Raw genomic sequence first — 25,756 nt, 5'->3', positions numbered from 1 at the left:
GACCTTTGGCGGTCGCCTATTAGGTAAGGCGCTCTTTCTTTAGACGCTACCCAAGGCGCAGGGTAGGCCAATATTTTGGAGGAGACCAAGTGCGAGGAACAGCCAGCGGTTTGCCTTGTTGTGGGCAGTGTAGGCGAAAAGCGAGATTGGTCGTGAGGTCGAGGTCCGGGGAGCGGGAGAGAGGAGAGAGTACGCAGTAGGTACGAGGGTGTGGAGGGGGGCAGATGCGCGCGGGAGCAGGAGGCCAAGAAGACATGGTAGGTATCCGTAGCCCAAAGAGGGCAAACGGTATCCATATTTGAGAGGAGAGTGAGAGTCGATGGATGTCGGGTCCGTGTCTTGGAGAATCGGACTCGGGAGAACACTGGAGGCAGAGCAGCCGCACAGGCCACTCGGCATCCCGAGAGGTCGTTGCGTTGCGGCAGGTGCGGTGCGGTGCGGTGCGGTGGGTGGTGACCAGGTTTAGCAGAGCGAGCAGCAGTGTGAAATGAACATGGGAGCTGGTTCTGGTGCCGACGGCGTTGGCGATGGTGATGGGTGATTGAGCCGATGAAGAACCGGCGGCCGACGTAGGGATCGCAGGTTTGATGCGGTAAGGTAGGGCAACGTCCAAAGTATGGAGGAGTCCGGCCGGAGGATAACCATACGGAGGATGCAGTCTCCTGGGCAGGGCACTTGGCGTGCCTACCTTACCTTGAGTACCCAGGTAGGTATGGTAGTAGGCCTGGACGTTGCAGCGCCGGTGCAGCACCGATGCAGGAGAAATGTTCTAGCGCCGAAGATGGAATTTTCTGTGAGGTGAGGCGTAAACTAAGCGTACGGCACAGCAGCAGGTGCGGTGTTGGAGGCTGGAGGCTGGAAGACGGCCGATGCAATGGATGACGGGACGTGCAGAAGGGAAAGCTGGCTGGCTGGCTGGCTGGCTGGCTGGCTGGCTGGGATAGGTGGGCAGGGGTGGGGTGGAGGCAGGCGGAGGCAGGCAGGCAGGCCATGGAAGCCCCAGGCAGGCACACACGAACCACCTCAGACAGGGCAAGGACCAAAGTACCTCTTGCTTCAGGTACATCTGGGCGGCAGATGGGCAGGGGCGCCCAAAGTACCTGCCTTTCGGCGAGTACCTGACCCAAGCCAATGCCTGTTCTCTCCCACCTTACCTACCTTACCTTACCTAAATAACGGAATTCCCAGGAATTGCCTGCCCAGGGTAAGAACCTCCATCCATTGTGCCTGCCTAGTACCTCACCTACCGTTTGCTCCGAACCCAGCCGACCCGACCTCCCATGCCCCTGCCCTTCTTCTTCTTCATCCTCTTACCTTAAGGTACGGATACCTTACCTACCTATCCTTACCCTACCTAACCCTACCGTACCTACCCTATCCTTCCCGTCGTCGGTCATCGCCTCCGTCTCTGGGTGGTCTACGTTCCCGTTCCCATTCACCTATTCCCATTCTACCCTTCTTCCCCATCCCCAGGAGCACATCATTGCGTTACTCCGACAAGCCAGCGGTCAGTCTGCTACCCAGCGGACGCAGTGCATCATCATACCTGGCCAAGGCATCTACTGCATAGTACGTGCAGGGCAAGCTAAGATACCTTGCTGGTCAGCCCTCGACGGTCCCCGTCATCCGTCATCCGTCATCCGCCTCTCCATCCGCTCTTGCGCTGCAGAATCACCGTGGGGGAGTCGGGGCAGTCGGGGCAGTCGGAGGGGCTTCGGATCTGCATCTGGTCAAGTCTGGGTCCAGAGTCAAAGATAGCAACGGAGTATCCGTAGGCTAGCAGAGATAGATAGAACTTCCAAGTTAGCTGCTGCCAGTCAACTATGCAACAAATTGATTACAATCCTGCACACTGATACCCGTGTGCACCAACTGCTGCAAATGTCGACCTACCTTACAGGCTTACACACTACAGTATCTTATGCCTCATCGAGCTCATGTTGTCTGTCATTGGTCCTTACAACTACGTACTGTCCTAGGCAGTATGGTAGCTCGCTCACACCATTTTCGACTTCTTTTTCTCTGCATCTCTGTCTCGTTTTCGCCTCAACTTGCAGTGCCGTCCCCGCCGCCTCCTATCATAGTTGCAATGCGCACTTTGGAACGAGGCACACCCACCACATGCCATGGTCGCAAGGAACAACGGTCGTTTAATCACCTCACCACCTTCCACCTGAATCTTTCTGCTCAAGTCTTTGAGCCGACTCTCGCCCGAACGATCCCGGCACGGGGAGCCCGTCGTTCAACGATTTAGCCTTCGCCGCAGACTAACTTTTGCCCGTCTTGGATGAGGATGAGCTTGGTTTGTGGCAAGACGTTGCGAAGCCTGAGAGAAGCCCCGTGGAATCATGTCAAGAATGGGTGATGGAAAGCTTGTGCCAACAACCTACCCCCAGTACCACTTACTACCGGTGGTGGTGGAGGTGGTGGTGGTGGAGGCTAAAGAAACGTGCTCTGATTAACTGCCCGCTCGTTGGCTCGGCGTGTCAACATCCCGTCGTCATCCAAACGCTCACCGCGCTCGGAATTAACCCAAGTTGAGCTTAGTTTTGGGAGAAACGTGTGCTTGCGCCTTTAGTCGTGTAAAAGGGATGAAGCGCATGGAGATTCCATGGGGAGGGGCGGATGCAACACGTGTAAGGGCAACGTTCAGACTGGCAGACGAGAATCAACCGAGAGAGAAGGGATCTTCATGCCTTACGCCATAATAGGGTGAGGCATGCATCGGATGGTAAGTGCGAGGAGTCGGTATGGTGTGTTGAGTATGGAAATTCTCGCTGTTATTCAATGGAAGTATGTGCGTGCACCTCAGTAAGGTAAGGTAAGGTAGGCAAGGAACAGTACCATAGCATGTATGCCTGGCATGCCTGACGAGGTGGTGCATGCTCCGGTGTCTGGTGTCTGGTGTCTGTCTGATGGGAATAATATGCCTTGTAGAAAATGAGTTCTGAGGCGGGATCCAATCGCGAGGCGCGCGACGCCAAAACGGGGGGGAGGGGCACACGAGCGGGCAAACGGACAGGGGTCTCTGTCTCCATCCTGCCGTTTTCTGGGTGCCCTCATGCCTTTCCAAGAAGAGGATGTGAAGGGGTCGGGTGAAGGGGGGGGGTGGGTGCCCCTGTCCTTGGTGTCCCTGCACGGTCGATCACCACATGCTTGCAGGGATCCCGCCCCTCAGGGTCTTGGCTGACGGTTTGACCTAGGGCCAGCGGTATCCATACCTTAGCAGCAGCTAAGGCACTTGAAGGTCAGCCTACTGCGTAAGGTGCTCTGCCCACGATACCTCTGTTGTCTACCTAAGGTGGTACCTTACCTCATGGAGGGGTGGCCATAGGCAGGACAGTCCCGAGACGACATACCTAGCTACGGATACTACTAAGTATGCAGCGCCATAAGGTAATATACACAACCTTACGCCTCAAGCTGCAGCGGAGCAAAGTAGCCAATCTACTTGCCCTAAGGTGCCCTGCCTGAGCAAGGTGGGGTAAGGTGCCTTGCCCAGGTACCTTCGTTCCGCCTCCACGTCCTGATCCCCTCCTCCCCTCTTCCCCCCCTGTCGCACGTCCCAGGACAGAGGTACCTTTGGCTGACGGCTGCACCTGTTGCCAGGCGAAAGCCGGGGGATCCACCGACGCCAGCGTGAGCCGGCAGCGGAAAAGCGGGTCAATGCATTCGGGCGGGGTTTCTCGCTTCGCTGAGGGTCCCCGTTCCTGTCACCGTCTCCGTCATTGGTGAATCGCGCTCTGGCAGCAACGTGCAATGCACCTGGGCCGTATCTACCGCAGTACGCAGCAAGGCAGTCTGAGTGCTGCAAAGCACTCACAGGAAGACCTAGCATGCGCTGCACCAGCGACAAGTTGTTGATATGCCTCATACGAATCATGCGCCGTTGGATGGTGGTTGTGGCAGGTACCTTGGCATCCATTCATCTTCTTCTTCCATGAGGTAAAGTAAGTTGGGTAGGTGGTAGGTATGCAGGTAGACTTGAGTCGCCTGCATCGGGAGATCGAAACGCGGGTGCACTTGCTTGCGTCTTGAAGACCCCCCTCCCCCTTGCCCCTTGGCACAATCTGCTAGTAGCGAGACTTCATCTCTTGAGCTCGAGAGGACCGCTTTGAGATATGCAAGAGATTGGAGCTCCCAGGAGAAGGAGGGGCATGCCGCTGACAGTTGGCGGTATCATCGTCTGTCTCTGCACGCACATCCATCTCCTGTTTGATCTCTCATGGCTATGAGGTAAATTCTGCATGCGCACCTCTCTGGCCCATCAGGATTTGCAATACGCCATCTGCAATTGCAAGGTACATCGCATTCAACTCAACACCGCCTCTGCAGGTGGAAAAGACGTTCCGCGCCCGCTCCAGTCTCCTCCTCCGTGCCTTACCAGCCCAGAGGTTCTCGGAAAACCGCTGTTGTGGACTATTGTGGATTGTCCCACTCTCTCCCACCTTCCACTGGCCGGCTACCTTACCTACTGGGTGGAGGTGTTGTCCGCACACGAGAGTCCAAGGTACCTTATCCAGTACCATGTCATTCCGCTTCTGCTGTTGCAATGTACTTACAACGAATACCTTGCCCTTCGTGTGAAGATGCCTCTTGCATCGCAGTGAACTTGGGGCGCCAGCAAGGAAACGCTTGTCCGGAAAGCGTGGGACGCGAGGAAGGTCCAACCCACATTTCCCGTCCCGAGTCCGGCTCTCACCAGCGCCCAATCATCATTCCCCTTGAGCACACTCGACTTCCATTAAGGTACCTACCTACCTTTCCTCAGGCATCTTGCCTTACTGCGTACCTACTGCATAGTACTCACCTAGCCAGACAGCGAATAGCATACCTACCCGTCCATTGATTGTTCTCTTTGCATCATTCCTTCTCTCTCACTCTCATTCTCTTGGCCCCAGTCCTGGCAGTGCACCATCGCATCGCGCCCGTACTCCTCGTCTTTGGCCCCTGTCCCTGATTCTTGACCGCGCCCTGCGATGCTTCGTCCTGGGCCTAGCCTTGTATGATGGGCTGTGTTGGTTGCCCTATCCTTCGAGCCTGGTCCTTTCCTTTGGAGCAAAGTACTTTGTACTTCTCCCTGTTGAAGAAGTCCTCCTATCACGCTTGGATATTCCCTGTCCACAGCTTGCCCCCTCAGCTCACCTTACCTCATCTCACCTCACTTTTGGCCTCTAGCTGAGCTTGCACTGCAACTCCAAGGGACGGACGGAAGCTTCTTCTTCCACATGATGCCCCCAGGTTACTCCTCGCTGCCCTATTCCGCATCTCCCGTCCCGTCTGCCACTAAGGCATCCATCCGTTCCTTAGCAAAAAGACAACCGAGTCTTGGCACCCGTTCCGTCTTAACACGCCCATCTATTGCGGATAAACTTCTTCTACGCATCTCCCATTACCTCACTTTACTTTGCTTCGACGCACTTATTACATGTAATATTACGCAGTAGCCCATCTCCATAAGCCAGTCGGTCGCCTTCGGCATCTCCTCCTCTCGACCCCTGGACGTTGCCACAAACGTTTTGTCAGAGCGTCAACCCCCAACCATCATCAATGTTTGATGAATTGCCAGCCGCGAGACCCAGACACGTGCCTTGGACGTTCGTTCATGCACCGAGACCCTGCCACTCCCAACAGGGTCCGTTTTAGCCTCTCCTTCCCAGCCTCCGTTGCAGTCCTGCAGTCGTACCTCTAACGCCTGGGCTTACCATAGGAAGCTACGCTAAGAAAGTCTTCAACTAGCTCCAGAACAACTCAACCTCGCACGCCTCGCGATGCATCTTGCTCGCGGCCGCTCGAACGACGTTCTTCTCAGCTACCCTAGCGCCAGACTGGTCGTCTCGAGTACTCCGTTTTAGAGTGCCTCAATTTCGCAACATCCTTTCAGTCCAAACCCCGCCGCCCAGCGCCTGCTCAAGCCACGATGCGCCTTCTTCAAGCCGCCACTCCACCCCGACTTCGAGCAGGACCCTGTGACGGTTGACCAAAGCGCTGTCCGTCCAATGACAGTCGTAAAGGACAGCCATCATGCCTCTTCACCACGACGGACGACCCTTGGGAAGCCTCGGTTTCCTTTCCTGCCGCTCCGCCCCCATCAATTCATCTACTCCCCCCAGCCACAGGGCAAATCTCAAATTACGAGCGTCTATGAAGGAGAATCGCAGATGTCGATCACCGGAGAACATGATTGAGACTGTCTACTGCATGACAGCTTTGCGCGTGCATCCTCGAGTCCACGTGCTGACTATTGTAGTGTGCAGTAGGGGTGTTGCAACACTACTTGCTTGCTTGATGCCTGCTTCGACCAACACCAGAACTATGAACAACCAAGGTATGGATAGTGTGAAGCATGGTTGCATGAGCACAATTTCCCACCGCCAATCTGCCTGCCACTGCTCTTCCTTGATCAAGATAGTCTAGATATCGGGGTTTGCGGGATATGCGCCCGCCTAGCTGTCGGCTGGTTCATGCTGCAAGTGTGTGTAGTACATGAAATTTTAAGACGCAGAAGGGGCCCATCGGATGTGTGGCATGCAAAGACGGTTGCACCCTTCCCTGCGAGTCAGCCTCCCGCAGAATCTGACGCATGGAAACTTCTGAGACAGGCGGCTCGGGTTCGTGTGATGGCCTCAATAGAGTTTTGACAGTTATCGCTGCCCGCAACACGTGGCTATGATGCACGTCTCATGTCATGGCGAAAGCGTATCTGAAGCCCTACAACGCTGCCACGCGCTGGGCCGCCTCTTTGTACGCCTCGCCGGCTTCGTTTGGGGAACTAGAGAGGCAGGAAGTAGGGTATCTTTGGGGGCGTTATAGTCTTTGCAAACAGCCCCTGTGTCTCTTGTTTGGCTAAAGCTGGTACTTGTTGTTTCTGCGAACGCCGTTTGACGCCACGGACTCGCCATGTTAGCCATGCAACATTGTGCACATGGCACACAAGTACACCACACACACACCGAAGCCAACCCGATTCATGACCGGACGTGCTCGCCTCCATCATGTCGAGGTTTGGCTAGGCGTTGATTCTTCTGCAGCTACACCACGTACGCACATCATGCTCTACACACCGTCCACGTCTAGCACATACTTCGCCATGGCGTCTTGCTGTGAGATCCGATGCGAGGCGCTTCATCAACACCTGCGCACCCCTCCGACGCTATAAGGTGGTGGGTGTGAAGGCGCAGAGAAACGTGGCAATCCCGGCGCTTCCAACTGCTTTTCGCGGGTTCTGTATGCGACGTGGCGGTGTGTTTCCCTTTCTGTGCATCCGAACTGCGCCATCGAAGCAATGGAAGCTTCATGGAAGGAATTACACTTTGCGCCGCTCGCTGCAAAGTCGGGTCTGTTCTGAGAGGGAAAGCGTCGACGACAAGACCCTTTCCCGTTTGTCAAACAAGTTCAATTGTTGACCGCTCTGTTCCTCTTTCGCCCCTTTCCTTCCTTTACCCCCCGAGCGTCCGTGGCCTTTTCCGTCCCGATCGCGGACGTGCGGAACGTGGTGCAGCCAGATTAGTTCCTGCAAGTGCACGCTCGACCGCCAGCGTCCCTGATGGGAAAACGCCCAATTCCCTAACCTGCGAAAGCTTTAGCATCGTTTCTAGTGCCCATTGGTTTCTGGCGGAAATCGCGATCGAAAGGAGGCACGAGTCCAATCGGGACTTTGGCGGTCGAGTCCGGGCCTAGTCGCATGTAGCTGGACTAACCCGTCCCTTCTAGAAGAACGAGGAACAAAGAATGGCAGCATCGGTGTGTATATGTACTTTGTATACGCGGTACATTCGACCTGCAATGCATCCTTCCATCGCTTTGGCTAATTAGCCCAACCAGTGTCGTTTGTGTTTTCATGTACTCCTGCGTAGCACTCGCCGGACTGATACCGCCGCTTCTGCCGCGCTCCATCGGGATGCCGTGTATCCCACACCGCGTTCGGCATTCTCCCCTTCCGTCCATCTCCTCTCGCTCGGTCATCTCCCCGGCCGAAATCTGCAACCCCAGCCCCTCCTTCCGGAACCCCCTGGCACTGGCCTTCAGCCCTCAGGCCTTGGCTAAGCACTTCCATGGCAGAGAATGGTGCTTGTAACGGTCCTAGACCTGATTTGTCTGTTCGTCTTGGGGTCGGGGGATCAGATTTTCCCGCCTGGCGGGATTTGGGCGAAGAACGTCGTCGGCCGGTTTTCCTCGTTCGGATAGCCCGACGTTATACCCAAATAGAGGTCCCCGCGTTTTCACCTGCTGTAGGGAGATAACATGGCGGAGAGCATGGTCAACGATTGAGCGATGCCAAACTTGTTTGGTATCCTAGCCACCGAGGAATGATGTAACGCCCAATTACATAATGCTTCGGACGCCTGGCTTGCGCTCACCTGCGCTGGCCCTGATGACTTCAACGACGGTGTTGTTGGCGCTTCCGCCGCAGCATGGCTTGATTTTAACGTAAGGAATATTCAGGGGCGGAGCGGAACGGCGGTGTGGAAGTGAGACGTCGCGCAACTCCTCCTCCATGAGCGCCATTGTGTGTTGTACATTGCATACGCCCCCCAAGCGGGCGATATCTACGTCTCCGTGAAGCCCTCAGGAGCTCTAAGAGCTTCAACGATGGCGCGCGAAAGCCCCTAGAGCCCCTGTAATGCTATCTAAGACTGGGAGTGAAGTTGTAAGCTGTGCATCCCTAGAAAGCCACCCCTGGTTCAGCATCATGAAGGCGCCCAAACCTGAGTCCGAGCAGGTGGCCCGTGAAATCCGGCATCCCAAATGCCTCAGAGGTTGCTCTGTTGCTCACGGATCAGCGTGGCACCGGCTGAAAAATGAGCCGTCTGTACGTGGGTGGCACAGGCTTGTTAGAGAGACTGAATCCCGCTTCCCTCTGTGCTTCATCACGCGAGAGACATCATCTACGCACTCTGAGGCAGCGAAGGAAATTGAGGGCATTTATGTGGCCGCCACCAGGACCGAGTGCGGTCTGATGAAGCTCGAGGTCGGTGATTTGCTTCGTCGATCCACCGCTTTTGTATAATAGCCCGATGCGAGCAGCAGAACCCTGTTGAGGATCAGTGCTGATCACCAGACGGTCGGTACTGCAGCACTCGCCCGAGCCGCAGCCACGGTGTTCTTCAGCAGTAAGCTTGTATGACCTCTCAACCGGTCGTCTCAATCACCTAAAGTCACCATAGAAGTGGGTGGTGATGGTCAGCAAATGGGCATTTTGCCGAACACCATAAGCAGCCACACGCATGAGGCCGTCCAGAAACCTGTTACAATGCATGTGGTGAAATGGGCTCCCCGCCATTGTAGCCAAGGAATGCGGCTTGCTGCTAATTGTTCATCGTCCCATGTTGGCTATGTTCTCCCGGTCGAGATGCCCCTGAAGGGAGGTCATGCCCGGTAAGACAACGGCAACGTCACAGCTGTGGAAGGGGCCTCGGCTTGTTGGGTCAGCACGTCGCCACTGCTGACCAAGATGGCTTCTATGGGTCCCGCGGGGTCTGGGGATTCTGGGGATGGCGGAGACTTCCGGCGAAATGTTGAAGGGATCGTCCGTGAATGGTCAGCGGTAGGGTCATGACAGCGCTGCCGTGTAGACAATCCGGGCCGCTCTCACGCCGCCCCGTGTCGGCATCCCATGTGGGTCAGTCGCAGTGTGGGACAGCCGTTGAGAGATTCTCCGTCTCATGGCGATGCCGTGGTCGACATGCTCTTCCGACGGTCATGATCCGCTACTCCCCGCGGTGCCTACTTGCTGCCGGGAAGTGGATGACGGGTATCGGACCGGATGCCGAAGATGGTACGGCGCTCAACACAACACACCTGTCAGCCATGTCTGTCACTGGAGGATGTCTTTATTTGATGACCCAGAAAGACTCACTTCAATGCAATGGCTCACATTGGCATCAGCGATAGTATCGTCGGTACCCAGATAGCCCTGGGGTGAGAAGCCTCATCCATAAGGTATGGATGTGAATGCTTCTCACCGAGGGAGGCAAGTGGGGCTTCCCGGGTGAACCTCGCGTCAATATCGCACAAACTGCGGGCTGCGGAGGCAGGTGAGACGCGATCGGAGACGCTAGTGAGGAGTTATCCGAACTTCAGCCGGCCCAAACCCTGTCTGCGGAATCTCGGGACGGCGTCCAGCTCCATGATCCAGTTGAATTGGCCAATGCGGAGCCGACAGATGGGTCCCAAGACCGGAGTCTGACGCCAGAGGAGGCACAAAGCTCCAGCCGGGGTGAGGGGCAGCACCTCACTCAACGTGGGGTAGCTGGGAGATGCGCTGGACTGATGGACCGCCTGACCGCGTCTTGGAAACCGTAGTTATCCCGTCTGTCTATCTGTCTTCCCCTCGAGGCCTTTCTCGACGCCTCGGCTGTGTGGTGGGAGAGAGGGGGGTCGGCGACAGGAATCACCTTACGCTCGCTCCTCTCTGCGCCTCGACATACCTTGTCTGCCAGTCTTTCCCCGGGAACGAACAGTACGTGGTCCTGTTTGCCCAACACAGATATTGGAAAACCACCTCCCACACCATGAGACTAGAGACTGGGGCTGCTGGCTGCTTGAACCGATACTCCGCCGCGGCGTCCGGAGATGGCCCGCTTTCGAGCTCGTAATAAATCTATTTAACACCTCTCAGCCTTCGAGAAACCGACTGGTTCTGCCATTTCCAAATCATCCATCCAGCTTCTCCTAGCCACCGCCTATTGTTACGTCGCCTGCTTCCAATTTCAAGCGGCATCTTTTCTGTTCCAACGTAGAGATACCCAGCCAACTAAGGGTTTTATTTTCCGATTTGCCGGTTCAAAGCCCACGATGGCCGATTTCGATGTGGAGGACCTGCTGAAGAAGCTCACCGTCTCCGAGAAGGTCGACCTTCTTGCGGGTAAGCCACCTCGTCCCAACTGGCGCTCTTTCCCCGCGATCGACGTCATCGACAGATGGGATCTTTGTGGGCTAACGCAATTGCTTCAGGTATCGACTTCTGGCACACCAAGGCTCTTCCCAAGCACAACGTCCCTTCCGTGCGACTATCTGATGGTCCCAATGGCGTTCGCGGCACCAAGTTCTTCAATGGCGTTAAGGCCGCCTGCTTCCCCTGCGGAACGGCCCTTGGCGCCACTTTCAACACCACCCTCCTAGAGGAGGCTGGAAAGAAGATGGGTGAAGAAGCCAAGCTCAAGGGAGCTCACTGCATTCTCGGCCCGACCATCAATATGCAAAGATCCCCTCTCGGTGGCAGAGGCTTCGAGTCTCTGGGTGAAGACCCTGTCTTGGCCGGCCTGGGCTCTGCCGCCATCGTGAACGGCATTCAGAGCACCGGCATCCAGGCGACGCCGAAGCACTTTGTTTGCAACGACCAGGAGCACAGGCGCAACGCTGTTCACAGCATCGTAACTGAGCGAGCCCTGCGCGAGATCTACGCCCTCCCTTTCCAGCTGACTTTTCGCGACTCGCAGCCCGGCGCTCTGATGACGGCCTACAACGGTGTCAACGGCAAGTTCTGCAGTGAGAACCAAGAGCTGCTTGAGGGACTTGTTCGCAAAGAGTGGGGTTGGGACGGCATGATCATGAGCGATTGGTACGGCACTTACAGCACAACGGAGGCGGCCAACGCTGGTCTCGATCTTGAGATGCCCGGTCCTCCGCGCTTCCGTGGAGAGCCCCTGAAGTTCAACGTTTCAACCGACAAGGTCCGCCAACACATTCTAGATGAGAGAGCTCGTGCTATGCTCAAGTTCATCAAGAAGTGTGTGGCAACTGGCATCCCTGAAGGCGCCCCGGAGAAGACTGGCGACACTCCTGAGACCGCTGAGCTGCTGAGACGCATTGGCGGCGAGAGTCTCGTTCTTCTCAAGAATGAGAACAGCGTTCTTCCCCTCAAGAAGGACAAGAAGGTATGACCAAGAGCTTTCTCTCCTATACGACAACAGCAGCTGACTGAAACTGCAGACCGTCGTCATCGGCCCCAATGCCAAAATTTGCACCTACCACGGCGGCGGCTCCGCTTCTCTGGCTGCTTACTACTCCGTCACCCCCTTTGACGGAATCAGCAAGAAGCTGAGCTCTCCACCCGAGTACACCGAGGGTGCCTACTCCCACAAGCTTCTGCCTCTCCTTGGCAACGTTGTCAAGTCCAATGGCCAACCCGGCATGACCATGAAGGCTTACAACGAGCCGCCCACCGACCACAGCCGCGAGTGCCTCGACGAGCTTATCCTGACCAAGACCGAGCTCCTGCTTGTTGACTACTACAACCCCAAGTTCAAGTCCAACCTCTGGTACGCCGACTTTGAGGGCAGCTTTGTCGCCGAGGAGGATTGCACCTACGAGCTCGGCCTCATCGTCTGCGGCACCGCCAACCTGTTTGTCAACGACAAGCTTGTCATCGACAACACCACCAAGCAGCGCCAGGGAGACGCTTTCTTCGGCGCCGCAACCGTCGAGGAGAAGGGCCGTGTCGAGCTCAAGAAGGGCGAGACTTATACCTTTAAGGTCGAGTTCGCCTCGGCCCCTTCATCCAAGCTCCAGGGTGACAATGTCGTCTTCGGTGGTGGTGCCCTCCGCATCGGTGGTTGCAAGGTTATTGATGACAAGGCCGAGATCGCAAAGGCTGCTGCCCTCGCGAAGGACGCCGACCAGGTCATCATCTGCTCTGGCCTTAACGCTGACTGGGAGACTGAGGGCAATGACCGCGCCGACATGGAGCTTCCTGGCTACCTCAACGACCTCATCTCTGCCGTCGGCAAGGCCAACCCCAACACCGTCGTCGTTAACCAGTCAGGAACGCCTGTGCGCATGCCGTGGATCAATGACGTTGCCGCCCTTGTGCAGGCCTGGTATGGAGGCAACGAGACGGGTAACGCCATCGCCGACGTCCTGTTCGGCGATGTCAACCCGTCAGGAAAGCTGTCTCTCAGCTTCCCCGAACGCGTCCAAGACAACCCGGCTTACCTCAACTACCGCGCTGAAGCCAGCCGCACTCTGTACGGCGAAGATATCTACATTGGCTACCGCTACTACGAATACATCGACCGCCCCGTCCTCTTCCCCTTTGGTCACGGTCTGTCTTACACGAGCTTCGCCTTTAGCGATCTCGTCGTCAACGACAAGGACGGCAAGCTTACCGTCGACGTCACAGTCAAGAACACAGGCTCTCTACAAGGTGCCGAGGTCGTCCAAGTTTACGTGGCGCCTAAGCAGAAGGCCAAGATCAACCGCCCACTCAAGGAACTCAAGGGCTTCGCCAAGGTGGCGCTGAAAGCGGGCGAGAGCAAGAAGGTGACGGTCAGCATCGAGACCAAGTACGCTGCCAGCTACTTCGACGAGGAACGCCATCAGTGGTGCGCAGAGAAGGGCGAATACGATGTTGTCGTCAGCGACAGCAGTGTTGTCGCCGACAAGGCCCTCAAGGGATCCTTCAGCGTCGGTGAGACGTTCTGGTGGTCGGGATTGTAGACTAATGGTTGATGTCCATGTGGATGGCAGGAAAATAGGAGTGAAATATCTTGTCATAGCTGTCTTGGGTATGTAACGAATGAATGATGAATGCGCACATAAAATATACATGTTCTCGTTTGCTTCGTGGGCCACATCAGTAAAATGTTGAATACACGAACTTCCGCCCAAACATCTCAAATAGTCACGTCTATCATATCATGCATTCATAGGTCGTAGGAGTGCAGAAGACAGACTTCCAGAGCCGTACTGCCAAAGGTCCGTTACCCGAACAAAAGCTGCTGTTAAGGCGAGCTCACGCGCTTTTCTCTCATATCGCCATCAGAGCTTGGTGTGCTGTTATCTTCGATCCTTCGAAGTTCGTTCGGCGGTATCCACGGCTCTGCGTCGCCCAGTCGCTGTGCTGTCAAGCCAGCGCTGCCAGCATTCTTCATCCCCGCCTCGAGCTGGCGTTGGTACGATATGCGACGAAGGCGTTCCGCTTCTGCTGGGGTCAAGTGAAGCTTCAAAGTCTCGTCAGCATAGGTCTTGCAAATGCAGCTGCGCACACCTGGGGCGGTACATACGTAGAGTTCAACAAGAATGGCATGGATGGCTAGAGCCAGCCACGAGCCCGCACCGAATACGGCTGCGAATCCCGCCGCAATCTCGGCAGGCTGGTGGGCGTCCACGTTGGCGTGAACAAGAACGTTCAAGCCAGGATACTCGCCAGAGTAAAAGCCTCCACAGTCAGGGTAGAAGCCGAGGACCTTGGTCTGGTTGTGGCGGAAGATGAAGTCCAAGACCGCGCACTGCTTCACCTCGTAGTAGGTTGGGTCGGTATTGGCGACGACTCTAGCAGCCAAGAAACTGATGATGCGCATGGTGATGATGAAACCAGCCTGGGGGCACCATGATTGTTAGTTTTGAGCCTTTGGAGACCTGGGATGTGTCCTTACATATACCCAAGCCCTGAGCATCCAGGCACGATGCTGTTCGATCTGGAGTTTCTTGACGTTGTAAATAGCAAGCCCCAACGCTCCAAGGAACATGACGCTGCCTCCGCCCACGGCCGTCTGCATGCTGACACCGCCCCCAAAGGTACGCCGCGCTATCATGAAGACGCCAATGATGCCGACGATACTGAGGAGAAGGACGAGGTATCCGTTGAGGCGGTGGAACAGGATAGCCTTGTGGCGGATGACGGGAACGAACTGGAGGCAGGCCAAGAAACCACCGGGCAACACACCAGCTAGATGCATGATGATGCCAATCCTCCCCGTGCCGGATTGGTAGTAGTAGCACTCTCCCGGGAGGGCCCCTGATCTGTAATCTGGATTACAGAATATACCTTTGAAGTCGAAAAACATTAGGCGGGCGAGGATGAAGCCCACCATGGCACCGGCCGTGATAAAGAAGAGAGTAAAGTTATAACCCTTTTTGAAGCCGAGTGGGTTAAAGATCTTACGCACAAAGGTAACAAAACCGTTGGCGGGAGGCCTTGGGGCAGGAGACATAGTGGCAGGCGGGCAGACTCAGCTAAACAAAAACCCATCGGCGTGCAACAATGGGCAAGCTGGAGTGAGACAAGCAGCCGCTCCTTGATACGTGCTTCTCGCTGAAGAATGGAGAGGAAGAAGGGTCGTACAATCACGGACAAGATTGCGAGATACGGCCAGTGGAAGAGACGAACGGCCTCTCATATACGTTGACAGAGACATCGTCAGACAATGGAAGCACCCGAGACCTCGGACATCGATCCTAAAGTGGTGTTCAGCCTTGGTAGAGGAGGAGGGGGATGAGCGATGAACACCGCTTGACAGGGTAAGGGCTGGGCTGGGCCAGGCTGGCTCCCATCCGGATCCCCCGCCAAAGATGCGTCGCTGCAGCTGGGCATACAGGATTAGCCGTTTGACAGCGCACCGGAGTCGTGTCTCACCAGATGCATGGCACCATGACATACAAGATAGAGGAGCTTGGCATACTTGCTCCAACGATGCAAGGCCAAGCTCGGCCGAGAGGGTGGGAATGGCACATCTGGACTCGAGCCGGGGGACGGCAGGTGTTTTCCGACCAGGCGGCTACCACGTCGTAGGTTTTCTCTCTCTGCAGTTTTCAAGCAGGTATCCGTCAGGAGAGGACGCTTAGGCAGGAGAAAGAGCAAGTGGTGACACTGGGCGGCGTTACGGGACGGATCATGCATGCTCACCGGTCCTGTCACCGGCCGGCGTGGCGGCAAAGAAAGGGAAGAGGGCATAGCTAGCCAGTAAGAGGGCGAAGAGATGGGTGCCGGCCTCGCGAGGCTTCCTGCAAGTGGTTCACGAGAAAGAGACTTCCCAGGTCGGTCCACTTAAGGCGAGGGAATTACCTGACGTGCAGATGGCGTGGGCGCCGAGGGCCACGAGATGCGGCCGTACGGGAGGGATCGAATACAAGCGGGCTGCATTAGTGTCGATTTGGGAGGCGGGGCGAGCAAGGAAGAGCGAAAGATGAGATGGTTGAGAAAGGCCATGAGGCAGGAGCCAGCCGATGGCGGTGTGCTTGTGTGTTTCTGCAGGTATGTGATGTGCGGTGTGCCTCCACCTTGCTCATGACATTGCACCGGTTATCGTCCAACGTCTGCCTCGAATTTGTCCGCTCCTCTGATGAGGCTCATTCTGATGTACTGCTTCGCCTTTCGCAACCGTCTTATCCCGCCAAGGCACCCACGCTCCGGTAAAGAGGTTGGAATTGTGCGGGGCGGGCGATGAGCCAAGACCGAGGTATTGCAGCACATCTGCCGCATACGTTGATGCCGGGCTAGTACCTTGGGCTAAGCCGCCTACGACGAGTCCGAAGCATAGGATCCTTTTGAGCAGACGGATGGGAAGTAGAGAGCAGGAAAGGAGGAAGAGGAGAAGGAGGCTAGGCGTGAGACACGAGAGCCCTGGTGGCTTCTTTAGCTTGGATTAGCTGTGTTTATCATACACAGCCGCCGGCAACGTTGGAAGCCTGGACAAGTAGGAGGAGTTCTAGACGCTGCCGGTGATCAAGGATTTTTTTTTTTTTTTTTTTTTTTTTGACGTGGTGGTTGGAGGATGCTGACTGCAATGCAAGGGACCCGCGAGCTTCGCCATGGGAGCGAGCACATGGCTCGAGTAACAAATTGGGAAACGCGTGGTATCGATCGTTGGAGCAATCATTGGGTTAAGCTCCTATGTATCCGTATCCGTATGCAGGACACCGTTGATGGAACGTTGGAGGTGAATGTGGTGGACGCGAGCTTTGACCCCCTTTCGTCGTTGGCGTGGGCAGTTGCGAGTCGAAAAATCCCATCAAGACCTAGAAAAAGAAATATCAATATGCCCATGGCCGAGGCTGGCCCCCATCGTCGTCACATGATTCGCCCGGCACGTATCCCGCGTAAAGGGCACCACAACAACACGCTCCACCTTCCCAAACCACCTCCACGTCAGTGCACCTTTACCTCACTACCGTACCTTAGGTGGGTACTGCGCAGTACACTGCACCGTGAACCTGCCGGTCGACACGGACCCCACACCACTACCCTTTCTACGTCTAAGGCAAGGTCCTCCCGTCCCGCTACAATCGCCGTGCCGTGTCCGGCCGCGTTCCCGCCCCCTCCTCACCGCGTTCCTCTACCTACTCGATCACTCTTGCGCCTCGCCATGTCGTCAACCCAAGCAGCTCCGCCAACCGTGATAGCGCAGAAGCAATCCTTCCTCGCTACCCAAACCCGCCTACTTTCGCAGCCTATCCAACCGTCCCGCACATGGCTTGCCGCCAACGACTCCTCCGAATCACCACTAAGTGATGCCTTGATCGAGCACGTGGTTACTCGTCTGAACCACAACATCGCCCAGCACTCTCGGCGCGCCTACCCTCACCAGGCCAGCCGACACGTCGCCGAGCAGATTGACTCTCTTTACTTATCACACCCCACAACTGTACAAGAAGATGAGCCATCTGACGGTCTCTCGCTCTACCTTGACCTGAGTAGGTCCCTTCCCCCCCAATTGTTCATGCACCGCTCCATATACCTGCAGGTACGTAGGCTGACCGAACCGGAACAAAGCCGATGACGCTGCCGTCAAGTCACTGCCCGCAACATGGCCATCTGATGGCGATGTGACTACGTATCCCATGGAAGCCAGGCGCTACCACGACCAGTTTGAACGTCTTAAATCGCTTGCACAGCAGAGGCAGCAAGTGAGAGATCGTGTCGAGCGACTTGAGCGTATGAAAGCTGTATTGATCCCTTTCCACTCGGACGGGTCCGGCGTCGGGGTGCAGGAGAATCTTGTCACACGCGACGGCGAGGTCGAGAAAGAAATGGAACGCATGCGGGTTCTGCTAGCTCGTGTCGGCGGTCGTGTTAGCCTGCTACCCGACTCAACCGAGTCTGGGTCTCTTTTCAGGGAGGACGACTCTCTCGTCGTGGAGCCTGTGGTTACGGGCGAGAAACGGAAGCTTGATGACCTTTTGGGCAGTTTTTGAGAAGACGCTGTCAAGCCAGCCCAATGTACGCACAAAGGTGGAGGACTGTGTAATTCTTTCATGATTCGTGTTTCATTATTGGGCACGAAGAGTGCTACTAGGTTCTAGGTTTCAAAAAGGATACCCCGACGCAGTACAAGATACAAGATGTTACTTCGTTTTCCCACCGCAAGCACACTGCAATGCATGGCTGCGCAAGCCCTCTACTTGGAGTAAGAACACCAGGCCTTCATGTTCTGCTCGGACCGGGCCGAAGTGGCAAGGATGCATCTCAAAGATCATCGCCGCTGGGTGCAATGCTCTTTTTCCTTTGCTGTATTTCACCCTCCAGCGTAGCATCCTTGGCACTGTCGTCAACGTCTAGCCCCTTTGGTTTCTTCTTGCTGGAGTCGGCATCCTTGGCTATCACCTCCTCTTCTGCAAATGGATTAGGTGGCACAACGCGTAACTTGACAATGACCTCGTTTTCATCGACTTCAAGCACCTTGTGATACACTCGGAGTCCTACCACGGCAACGGCGTTCCACGGGTCTCTCTCAAATTCATCCTGGTCATCTAGGAGATTCGAAGGGTTCGATGGCGGCGGCAGGCGTCCAGGGCTGTTTTCCCGCGACTTGAAGTCTTCGATCCTGATATCGAGCTCTCGCTCGGATAAGTCGGAAAGGGAGGAGATGCTCGACAAGTCGTCATCGGATTCACAAAGCATCACACCGAACGCGTCGGAATTTTCCGAAGGAGCTGGTGGATCGCTTTGGGTGTCTTCGCTTCTCTGGGGCGTGGCTTGCCGGCTTTCATTCGTTGTATTGGCGGCTTCTCGGCGGATGTCCACTATTGGAGTTTCCCTAGCTTTCGCGGGCTGCAGCCCAGCCAGACCGCGGTTGTCCGAAGATCCCCCCAAGATCCCACTCGGAGTCTCCTCAAATGGTCGCGTAACATCTCCGACAAGTCCAGAGTCCGACAACGTCTTTGGTGAGGCTGCATGCTTATTGCTAGCACCGCTGCTCGCAGTTTGTTTGTCTCGTTCAGAGATGTTTAAGTCTTTGGTCTGAACTTCCAGTTTTTGAATCTGGACGTGCTTTTCGGGAGAAGATTTGAATCTCTCGGAGGTCTGCGCTGATTTCTCGGGTCCAGGGCGATCGTTCGTGTCGTATCGGGTCTTTGCTTGTGTGGCCTTCCTCTTTTCTGCCCTGGCTTTATGTCTCGCGTGCCGCTTCGCCATCTGTTTCTTGTCCCGCTTTGCGGCCTTGACGCGCAGGTAATGCTCCTGCTCGCGCTCTTCTTGGATTTTGGTCCTGATCTCGGCGCGCTTCTTCTCCCGCTGCTTGTTCTCGTGGGCTTCTCGTGCTACCTTGAGCTCGGCTGACTCGACAACTCTCCCCTTGCTATGGGCAAGGTCGTAAGCCAGCCCAATGCGAGTCAACTTCTCGCGGCGACTTTTGGCATTGTTTCTGATGACCTGCTCAATCGGTAAAATATTGTCATTCCGTACTGCGTCAATTCTGACGTAAACTTCGTAACTACCGGCTTCGAGGTCTAGCTCCACGTTGACGGATCGATTCATGCGGTAAGATGCTGGGCTCCGTACGACATAGTCCTCCTGGCCGGCTATGTGCAGACGAAATTGCAGGTCAAACCTATACTGGCCTTCCAGGCCTTTGAAGTATCGTTCGTCGAGATTTGCCAGAACCAGAACCACAGAAGTAGGCTTGGAAAGCTCAAAGGCGAAATGAGTATCGTGGTAGTCAAGGGTCCACGGTACTGAGAACGTCGTCCAAATGGACGTTACCTTCCACTCGGGTCCAAACAAACGTGTCACGTCGAAAATGTTGTACTTCTTGAGCAGGTCTTGGTACGAAATCCAGAAAGCTCCATCATCCCCAAACTTGTGATTGAGCTTCTGGAGCCACTCAGGCGTCCACTGTGAAGAGCCATCGCCTGATGATGTTAGCACACACATGAGCACATGCTTATGGAAATAGGCCGCACTTACTCCAAGCACCCTTCCATTCCCCCTTTCCCCAAGGGTTCTTGAGAAGAACAAGTCGTTGGTTGTCCATCTCGACAGCTTTCATGACGCTATAAGCATGCATTTCAATGATGCCCTTGCGTTCGCCCCATCCTTTGGAAGCGAATCCAGTGGAGCATCCAAGCAACCAGGATTCATTGACTCTGAGGAGTTTCTCTTTCCAGAAGTACTCCTTGTCTAGGATATCGGTGGTATAGATCTCTGAAGTCACACCGCCAGTAAGGTCCTCAATAGCCTCGCCGGTGAAACCCCCTTCGATGCAGGCATAATCTCCGTGTGCTTTAGCATAGGCTTTCTCGAGAAGTGGCAGCCAAGTTTCGTTTGGATTCTCGCACTGAGCAAAGTAAAGAGCCCCGCTGTTTGACTGGTAGATCCGTCGATAGGCCTCTTCTGAGTTGACACGTTCTCGATCCTCCCAGAGAATACGTTCAAGATAGCCTTCGTCGTAGTCGGGTTTTGTGAGATACAACTAATGCGAGCGGTGTCAGCCAAGGTCGATAACAGCGGGGCAAGGAGTCCCTCGGTAGGCATTGCTCGCTGACACTGGAATCGTTCACACCCTTTCGTCGACTTACGTACCTTATCATCAATGATTTCGCTGAACCACTCACCGTCCCTATGGAACACAAAGCCATAGACGCCGACGTCTTGGTCATGGGCAACACAAACTTTCTCGATCAGGCCAGATTTATTGCTAAGATTGCACAGCGCAGCCATTAGCCAGCAGTCTCCATCTCTACCTTGGCGCACGTCGTTAGCGGTAGGGCCATCGATGTAGAATTGAGGGCTGTCGAAGATGTCAACAACGCGCTTCACAGCCTTCGGTACGAACGATGACGGGGAGGGCTCCTTGTTCTTGGTATTCCAGAGGGACTCCAGGCAATCCCGTCTGCCAAACTTAAGATCGAACTCGAGGTCGAAATGAGGATCCCGGTACTTCTGATTTACTCTCCGACACTCTTGGACGATCTTGTCAACCTTGGTTTTGCAGACTGCCGCAGCCTCGTCATATGATGTCTGGGTGCATACTCCGGTAGCTGCAGCCGATCGTCGGGCGACTTTCTCGGCGTATTCGTTCTGAGGGATGACAGTGGTCGCTTTCAAAAGTTAGAACCAGCAGCAACACACCCTGGGTCATGCAAGGACGAGAGAACATGGGGTTAACACCACGAACCTTTACCAGGGGTCTTGGTGGTGAATTTCGTCCAAAACTCATCAATAATGTCTTGGGGAGGCTGTTGCTTCGCTTTTCGGGGTTTGCTGACGGTGACGGGCATCCTGGCTAAGTATGTTCGGCGTCGCGGGTGATCGAGGGCGGGCGGGCCGACGCAAGATGCGATTACTGAGTCTGAGCTGGAATCGGAGCTGTAATCCATGTTGATTGATGTTGCCCAGAAGTCGCGTTGATGGGGAAGGGGCCAATGGTCTTTACCGCCGATGCACTTGCCGACACATGCGGACTTTGGACACTTGCATGTGCGCCTGGACAAGGGACAAGGCAGGTGTGCAGTGGCAGGTATCTAGAAGTGGCAGGCATGAAATAGAAGCGAAAGAAGTCTGCCGAGCAGTAGGCAGGAACCCAAGTGAAGAAAAAAGAAAGAAGGAGCAAATTCATACGATGATGGTCACAGTGAACGGCAGAACAAATCAAGGCTCCGGCTTGGGCTTCTGCTGTGGCATTCGCTGTAGCTGCGGCTGCGGTCCTGGATATGTCGAGTTGGGGGCGGCGCCATTTATACCAGCTCATTCGGCGGCTGAAGTCCCATGATGATCAACGGCGGCCTTGTATTACCGCTAAGGCAAGCCTGCTGACGCGACCGCTACACTGACATGCATAGCAGCCGCATGAAGACTCGGAAGAGTGTGACTACCAAGTTACTAGGCTGGCGCTTGTAGTTGGGCGGGTACGACACCCCTGGGACCGCAACGAATCCGCCTACATTTCTGACTTGGCCAGGCAGGCGAACAGGTAGATAGGCAAGCAGGCAGCAAGCGGACAAATGAATTGAAAAGGATCCCCATCCCGTTTGCTGTGTTGACCTGGTATATTGACGCATGTGTACCCACGCAGAGAGTGCTTTTGTTCACCTCATATGTCCTGCATGCGAGAGCACTCACTTCCTACCTACATAACGTTACACACATCAGCCCCCAAAATCTTTAGTTGTCTCGTTCAACTATCCCGCTTCAGGTGGTTGGCCGGCCGCCTTCAGAGTCATTTAAGTGATCATGATCAATTCACTCACAAAATTGGCTGGGCTCCCACCATAAGAGGGAGTAAAGTGAAATCTTCCTGCCAGGGCAATGCTTGCAAGCTACAGTTTACCGGCGGGTATGGCCGGTGCTCTCAGCGAGAGACCCACTTAGGCCGTGCCGTTGCGGCTCCGTCCCGCTCCCGGATGAGAGCTGGCCAAAGCTTCCAGTGTCCCGTTCATCGCCTTAGGTACGGACACTGAGCAACGCCGGAGTAGGTGGGCAAGATAAGACGGCCTACACTGTTGTATGGTCTTCATCAGCCCTGGTCTATTTGGGCTGATTCAGACGCACGCGAGAAGAACGCGAACCATTCGTTTAAGCAAAAGCTTGGATCCTTCAAGTGGAATCACATCACCTCATGCAGTAGGCCTAGCCCATTCGAGGCCTAGCGACTCGATGCCCTTCTGCCGCACAACTCCTTGCAATCTCCTCGTGATTTCTCGCCCATGCAGGCGACCGATGATTCGGCACACCGTACGCAATCGTGTGCCATCGCCATGCCGACGCAGTTGCTGATTTAGCGCATCGCCGTACCACAATCCGATCTAACAAGCCCAACGTATTGTGGCGCTTCCTACCAACCATGCCATCGACCGGTGCAAATCATCTCGGGGCGCCCATCACAACATCATCTTTCCTCCTCCAAGGACACTCAAACGACTCAATCAACTGCTTCTTTTTTTTGTGCGTCACGCCACAACAGCTTTGCCATGGTGTCCACCATGTCTCCCTTCGAAAGGGTCTTCTACTCAACAACCACTTCCACCGCCCCAAAACTCTTCTTCTTCATAAAAGACTCGGATCTCTCACCCCCCCTCAGCCATATCTTCCATTCCAATGAAATCTCCTAGCCTGGCATGCTCGGTAAGCGAAGGTCTATAGACAGTTTTGAACTGCCCGTGCAGACCGCAGCGTCCCATCGCCTGTCAGTAGTTCAATTCCCCAGCCGCCAGCCGCCTTGACACCATATTGTCCTGTGGAGTAATTTCGCCGCCGCCGTAGTTCAGATCCAATCTGGGGCTGCGCGCCGACTATGAACCATTCTGGATCACGCAATGGTGCGTGTAAACAGGGAGCTAAGTCAAACCAGAAGGAACTGTAGATAGCCATGAGGATCACGAACTTTCCTTTTCCAAATGCTGGAATGAAGATGCATATAAATACGTCGAGACCGTCCGTCGTGAGAGTCGTTGCAAGAACCAAGGGTAGTATGAAGAGAGGAAGCCTTTCCCGTTTTGTTCCAGAAAATGAATCGTGTTGACGAAGGGGAATCCCAGTAGACGCCGTGTAAAGCAAAGGATGTCGATTGGCGACAAGCCGTTTTTATGCAGGAAGTAAAAGTAATAACCAGAATGAAATGGGCAAGGTGCAGGTGTTATGGTAGGTAGGTGCGAGAGGCGTAAAGGGTCGTGCTGAAAACATAAGGAAACCAACAACGATGCGCTGGCGTGTGTAGAACTAGCGGAGCGGCTGCTTTTCACGCAGCCAACTCCTTCCCAGTCCGGAACCGCCTCATGGAGAGGACGACGCAACCACGGATCATTGCTTAAGCAACGGGAGCGATGGGTGCAACAGCGGGCGCGGCGATGCCAGCGGCGGCATTCATGTCAACGTCGTTGGGAATCTCGCCATTCGCGTTCTTCTGGGGGCAATCGCGCGAGATGTGGCCAGCCTCGCCGCACTGGTAGCAAGTCTTGCCAGCAGTGTTCAAAGGACCGCCGTTGGGCGCGGTGCAGTCACGAGAGATGTGGCCGAGCTTGCCACAAGCGTAGCACTTCATGGCCTGAGCCTGGCAATCCCTCGCGAAGTGGTTAGGGCCTCCGCACTTGTAGCAGGTGGCGGGGCGGGGACCACCAGCGAAACCGCCACGTCCGTAGCCGCCGAAAGCACCACGAGGAACGGGGGCGCCACGTCCGATGCCGACGCCGGCAGGGTTGGGGCAGGCACGCTTTTTTAATTTCAACGTCAGCTTCTCATCGACGGCGATTACGCAAGATTGCTTACAGCGAGGTGACCGGGCTGGCCGCAGTTATAGCAGCGGCCACTGGTGCCAGCGCCGCTCAAGCGCAGGGTAGGGCAGTCGGCCTGGACGTGACCGAGGCCCTGGCAATGGTAGCACTGCTTGGCCTCGGTGGTGCGGGGCAGCGGGCAGCCGTTGGACTCATGGCCGGGTTGCTTGCCTGACATTGAGAGTCAGAAATTCTTCCAATGTTGACCGATCTTTGGGGATAGAACTCACAGTTGTAGCAAAGACGCTCAGCTGACGAGCAAACCTCAGCGTAGTGGCCAACATTGCCGCACTTGTAGCACGCGCGACGGGAGAGGGAAGACATCTTGCAGTCTGGTGTAAAGCTATCAGAGAAGGAAGGTTAGTCGATTTACTCTTGGCTAGATTTGTGCTCGTTGTAGCGGTTTATTGAGGAAATCCAGCTTGTCGGATGGTGTTGCAGCGGAAGTATTCGTCTCCAAGGTCCCTGATGTGCAATCCTCTTCGGCTGGAATATCCGGCAATAGGGTACACAGTTGCGCTGGGAGCTCAGATCTTGGGCAGTGATGACACGCGAGTTTCTGATGCCTCGTTCCGTCCATTTTCTTTATAGATTTGCTTAAGTAGACCCATGCCAATCACCCGGGACTTGGTTTGTGGTCGACGCGCGCAAAGAGAGAGATCTTTGCCAATGCGAAGGATGCCGTTGGGAGTGAACCTGCGAACGCAAGGGCGCAAATGACGCAGGCTTCGGTCTCATCGTGGTCTGGCGCTGTTTGTTGCCGGCTTGCGATTGAGGGATTATCGCAAGTGATCCACCGAGGGCTTTTCGGGAGGAGGCGCATCGGGGCGAGATCGAGTGTGGGGGATTGAGGTGGCGCGCAGGAGTAACGCAACAGTCGCAGCGCCAACGATATGAATAGCCAATTGAGTCCGGTGGACTATCGGATCAATGTAGCAGCAGGTAGGCTCCAGAGACCACGATCTGTGAAGTTGGGATCGCAGCTTGACGTGCGAACCCGACAGAACGGGTGTCTTGGCAAGAAGACGAGGATTGCGGTCGTTAAAAGTAGTGGTGGGCCAGAGACCAAAGCAACAGGCGGGGTTGGCGCATTTCCGCGGGTCGCATAGCGAGATGCGCAATGCGTGCGGGACCAAGGAAGAAGCGATCGCATCTTCAGTGTGGCAGTCTCCCAAGTTTCTTCGTGGGGGGGCAGAGAGATGAGATGCGGCAGGACTATCGTGATCGTTCCCGTTGCGTTGGGTGGGCGCATTCTGGTGAGGCTGATGGCGAATGCTGCTGTGGCAGGCTGGCCCTCGTCGACCGTGTCGCATTGGGTTGGCAGAAAGAGACGTTTGCGACGGCACGCTGGGCTGGCTGGGCAGGGAAGGCAAGATGAGGGGTAGATTGAGGGAAAAGGCACAGAGAGAGAGACAGAGGGAGACAAGGACAGAGAGGTGCTGGGGGCAATGCTGATGCGATGGATGCAGGTACAATCGAGGGCGAAACTCACCTTTTCGCGAAAAATTGCCTTTGGGAAAATTCGGGAACAGTTCGTTTCCACGAAGGT

General features: G+C 55.4%; 5 protein-coding genes across 5 annotated transcripts; 2 read left to right on the top strand and 3 right to left on the bottom strand.

The window, feature by feature from the left end:
- Positions 1-10,797: 10,797 nt before the first annotated feature.
- bglI-0 (putative beta-glucosidase I) lies at positions 10,798-13,478 on the top strand (the record flags this gene model as incomplete). Its single annotated transcript, XM_036644746.1, has 4 exons — positions 10,798-10,867; positions 10,957-11,879; positions 11,935-13,411; positions 13,471-13,478. 4 exons carry the CDS (start codon positions 10,798-10,800, stop codon positions 13,476-13,478), a joined length of 2,478 nt encoding a protein of 825 aa, XP_036489091.1.
- A 246-nt stretch (positions 13,479-13,724) lies between these two features.
- Positions 13,725-14,936, bottom strand: CGCS363_v012896 (uncharacterized protein; the record flags this gene model as incomplete). Its single annotated transcript, XM_036644745.1, has 3 exons — positions 13,725-13,943; positions 14,007-14,321; positions 14,379-14,936. The coding sequence occupies 3 exons, from the start codon at positions 14,934-14,936 to the stop codon at positions 13,725-13,727; spliced, it is 1,092 nt and encodes a 363-aa protein (XP_036489090.1).
- Positions 14,937-17,087: 2,151 nt separating this feature from the next.
- fta4 (Inner kinetochore subunit fta4) lies at positions 17,088-17,916 on the top strand (the record flags this gene model as incomplete). The annotated part of the gene is made up of 2 exons (XM_036644744.1): positions 17,088-17,415; positions 17,495-17,916. The coding sequence occupies 2 exons, from the start codon at positions 17,088-17,090 to the stop codon at positions 17,914-17,916; spliced, it is 750 nt and encodes a 249-aa protein (XP_036489093.1).
- Positions 17,917-18,187: 271 nt separating this feature from the next.
- Positions 18,188-21,318, bottom strand: Capn8 (Calpain-8; the record flags this gene model as incomplete). Its single annotated transcript, XM_036644743.1, has 4 exons — positions 18,188-19,851; positions 19,907-20,411; positions 20,522-21,039; positions 21,117-21,318. 4 exons carry the CDS (start codon positions 21,316-21,318, stop codon positions 18,188-18,190), a joined length of 2,889 nt encoding a protein of 962 aa, XP_036489092.1.
- Positions 21,319-23,744: 2,426 nt separating this feature from the next.
- GIS2 (Zinc finger protein GIS2) lies at positions 23,745-24,531 on the bottom strand (the record flags this gene model as incomplete). The annotated part of the gene is made up of 3 exons (XM_036644742.1): positions 23,745-24,146; positions 24,203-24,378; positions 24,438-24,531. The coding sequence occupies 3 exons, from the start codon at positions 24,529-24,531 to the stop codon at positions 23,745-23,747; spliced, it is 672 nt and encodes a 223-aa protein (XP_036489095.1).
- Between the last annotated feature and the right edge of the window lie 1,225 nt (positions 24,532-25,756).

The sequence above is a fragment of the Colletotrichum siamense genome (genome assembly GCF_013390195.1).
Source record: "Colletotrichum siamense strain Cg363 chromosome Unknown KSG_Cg363_contig09, whole genome shotgun sequence".
NCBI lineage: Eukaryota > Fungi > Ascomycota > Sordariomycetes > Glomerellales > Glomerellaceae > Colletotrichum > Colletotrichum siamense.
Note: the sequence above shows the minus strand (reverse complement) of the source record. Positions and strands in the feature narration are given on the sequence as shown.